The sequence below is a fragment of the Rhagoletis zephyria genome, unplaced genomic scaffold (assembly GCF_001687245.7).
Source record: "Rhagoletis zephyria isolate East Lansing unplaced genomic scaffold, Rhagoletis_zephyria_1.1 Rzeph_scaffold_00065, whole genome shotgun sequence".
NCBI lineage: Eukaryota > Metazoa > Arthropoda > Insecta > Diptera > Tephritidae > Rhagoletis > Rhagoletis zephyria.
This window is the reverse complement of record NW_016157149.1, coordinates 573112-576655: the sequence shown is the minus strand read 5'-3', so window position 1 is coordinate 576655 and position 3544 is coordinate 573112. Positions and strand designations below refer to the sequence as shown.

At 35.1% G+C, this 3544-nt stretch overlaps 1 protein-coding gene across 1 annotated transcript; it reads right to left on the bottom strand.

The window, feature by feature from the left end:
• Positions 1-958: 958 nt before the first annotated feature.
• Positions 959-2549, bottom strand: LOC108371217 (uncharacterized). The gene is made up of 3 exons (XM_017626727.1): positions 2320-2549; positions 1708-2059; positions 959-1039 (listed from the first exon to the last, which is right to left on the bottom strand). The coding sequence occupies exons 1-3, from the start codon at positions 2547-2549 to the stop codon at positions 959-961; spliced, it is 663 nt and encodes a 220-aa protein (XP_017482216.1).
• Positions 2550-3544: the final 995 nt, after the last annotated feature.

Here is a 3544-nt window from a genome sequence, read left to right as displayed (position 1 = left end):
CAATATTTCGAAATTTAAGGACGCTAATTTACTTAAAATGTATACACCCCGGCTTATCATGTAGCGGTAGCTTTCGGAAAGGTGGAAAACATATATTTAATACTTGCGCCGGGTATTTAATGTTCGGCTCCGCCCGAACTTAGACTTTCTTACTTGTTTTATTTGGAAATCAAAAATATTTAGAGGTCGCTCAAAAAGCTCAAAGTTTTCCATGTTTTTTTATATGGGGAAAAACAACCTTTCGTAGAAATGGTATACAATTCTTAAAAACCAATATTTTTCGATCGAAAAACTCTGTTTCTCTGCACGAGATTCCCAGTAATAATACCCAATAGTATATCTGACCATTTTTCACCGCAACTATAATTTATAGGTCCGCCAAAAACCCACAAAAACCCCAAAAAATTAAATGGAGGGACCAATAACAAATCGTTTGTATTAAAATATAGTTAAATAAACAATTGAGTATTGTTATTGAAAGCCTCCTGAAGAGAACCAGAGCTTACCGATCGAAAAATATTGATTTTCAAGAATTCTATATCATTTCTACGAAAAGTTGTTTTTTTCATATAAAAATACATGGAAAACTTTGAACGCTTTGAGCGACCTTTAAATATTTTTTGATTTCAAAATAAAAAAATAGGAGTGTACTTTTTTCGATATAGTACAATCCTAGGGAGTGAGAGCTTTACAATTCTGACTTTACTGTTTTTGGAACAGCCTAATGTACATACACTCAGAGAAGGAATCAAGATTTCGTACTCGATCTTAGCATTTCCGAACTTAAAACCGGACTAAGATTGAATATACTAAAATATAGAATCTTAATTAAGTACTAGCAGACCCGGCGAACTTCGTGCCGCCCAAAATTTATTTTTTTATTGAAACATTTGGTCCAACGTTTTCGCCAGCAATTTACGTTCACGTTTGGTTTTGTGGTCGACTGAAGGCATATCCTTCATTGCCGTTTTAAATAATCTGACGAAAGCGTTATACCGGAAAGAAGTCCTTGCCGCTCGATGGTGAAACGTCCTTGAATCTGTATGGTTGGTGGCAATTACCAAACTGGTGAGTAACATTGGTCCACATTCTGTTTAGTCACCGTAAAGCAAGAATGCTCCAGCGGCCCCTTGCGCAACTTTTTTTGCAATAGTATTGCCGCTATCGTTACCAATAAATATATATATCGAATATGAATCAAATCGGATCACAAATACGATTTTGAGTAAAACTCGACTCCAGCGCCACCTGGCGTTTTAAGATGTTATCTTAAACTATACAGGGACCTACTCAAACACATAAAAAAGTGTCATTAAAATCTTTCGGTCGTTTAGGAGGAGTTCATCCACCAGAACAAGTCTTTTACATACTGACACTCTTCAGTATTATTTTTTAATTGAATAAAAATAATTTTTTTTTTTTAATATATATGTACTAGCGGTACCCCCGTGTGCTTCTCTACACCAAATATTGAAATATTGATGAAAAATCCTGGAATTTTTCTATATGAATATTTATCTTTTGTTTTATTTCAAAATGTTTGATCCTTTATTTTTAATTTTAATCCAACACATTTGGATATACAACATTTTTTGTTTTTCCATCTTGGGTATGAATAAATAAACAATTTGGAATGCCAACTCTTGAACAGGCCACGTATAGCTGTCCGTGCGAAAAGCACGGCTCCTCCAAATTCAATCCGCATACTTGAAGAGTTTGTCCTGGCGCCTTGTTGACGGACAGGGCAAATGCTAGACGCACTGGGAATTGCAAACGCTTGAATTCAAACGTCATGTCTGTTTTTATCAGTGGAATACGTGGTATGAGCACAATTTCACCTTTCGCTTTGCCAGTCAGTATTGTTGCTTCAACTAAATTCGCCATAAATTTTTTTACTGCCAGTCTTGTGCCATTCAACAGTTTTGGAGCATTTAAATTCGGTAGTAAAATAATTGATGAGCCGACCTTTAAATTCAAACAATGTGGTGGCATACCAGGCGGTTCCATTGAATTCAAAAATTCAACTGGATAATTCACTGTGTCATCTTGATTCATTGCGCTGTAAACAGATTTATATGTTGTCACTTCATATTGTAATTTTTCTAGAATTTGATAATTGATTGAATTGACATGCACATTTTTGGTGCCAGTATTGCGCGTTCTCTCAACCAATCGTGGTACAGGTAATTTTGGGCAATATTTGGAAACACGCATTCAATCAGTTTTTCTTTTAATTGGAGAATTGTACAAAAATTCTTCGGCAATCTAATAAAGCCATTTGTATTATCGATTCGAACTTTGCCATTTCCGATCTCTAACAATTGCTTCGAGAACCGATCTTCAAAGCGATTATTGTGCAACTGAACACGCATGTTCATGTGTAATGTCAATTTTTGCACATATCGCCACAGAGGGGAAGACTTCAAGCATGCATTGATCTCATCTGCCGGTGTTGAAGGTGGAATCACGGGCAATGTTTGTCGAAAGTCACCTGGCAATAATACCAAAGCACCACCAAAAAGCTGTTGATTTCCACGTAAATCCTGCATTGTGTTGATTCTTCAAAGTCCAAAATAGAAAGACCGAATATCAATATACACCACCTATTCGATAATACGACGAAATGACAGATATGTAGTGTTGTGGTGACTTTCATTCCATTGGCTCTACAAAATCCCTATTGAAAAACTAGCAGCCATGTTTATACTTGACTTAATTTATCCGAAGAAAAAATAAAAACAGCACATTATAGCAACAATTTAACACTACTTTTTGAAACTTTGCGTACGAAATGATGCAACAACCTTGTGCAAAATTATTGAAATAAATTCAATTGATTATTATATTGATTTTTTTGAGCTCAAGACCGGGTTGAAATAAAACAATCTTTTTGTTGTTTTTAAATCGTATATGTTTAAAAAAAATCAAGTACTAATTGAGAACTATATTGCAGCCATGTTTATACTTTACTTAATTTATCCGAAGAAAAAATAAACACAGCACATCATAGCAAGAATTTTTCACTATGTTTTCGATTTTTCATGTATCTGCTGTTGTACCATATACGTGGTTCACGTGACAGACATAAACTGTCATATATCATGAACCGCTGGACCGAATTCGGGCACACTTCACATAACTCATCCGCATTATAGTCCGAATATACCGTTTAAATTTGGTAGAATTCGTGCACTTACTTTTTTATTTAAATGGGGAGTATGGAATTATTTCATATGCCTCTATACCAATTCCTGTAATCTACCACAAATATTTCAAGAGATATACCAGATGAAAATTTTTGTTAGTATGGGTGGTGCCATGCCCCCTTTTCCGAATTCGGGGAAACTTAACACAAACCATCTGCATAATAGCCCGACTATGCCATATAAATTTGGTTGAAATCTTGCACTTCTTTTTTATATATAAGATGGGAGGTGCAACGCCCTCTTTTCCAATACCGCCCATTTTTCTCCATGAGTATGGAATTATTTGATATACCTCTATACCAATTTCCAATACTCTACCACAAATATTTCAAGAGATA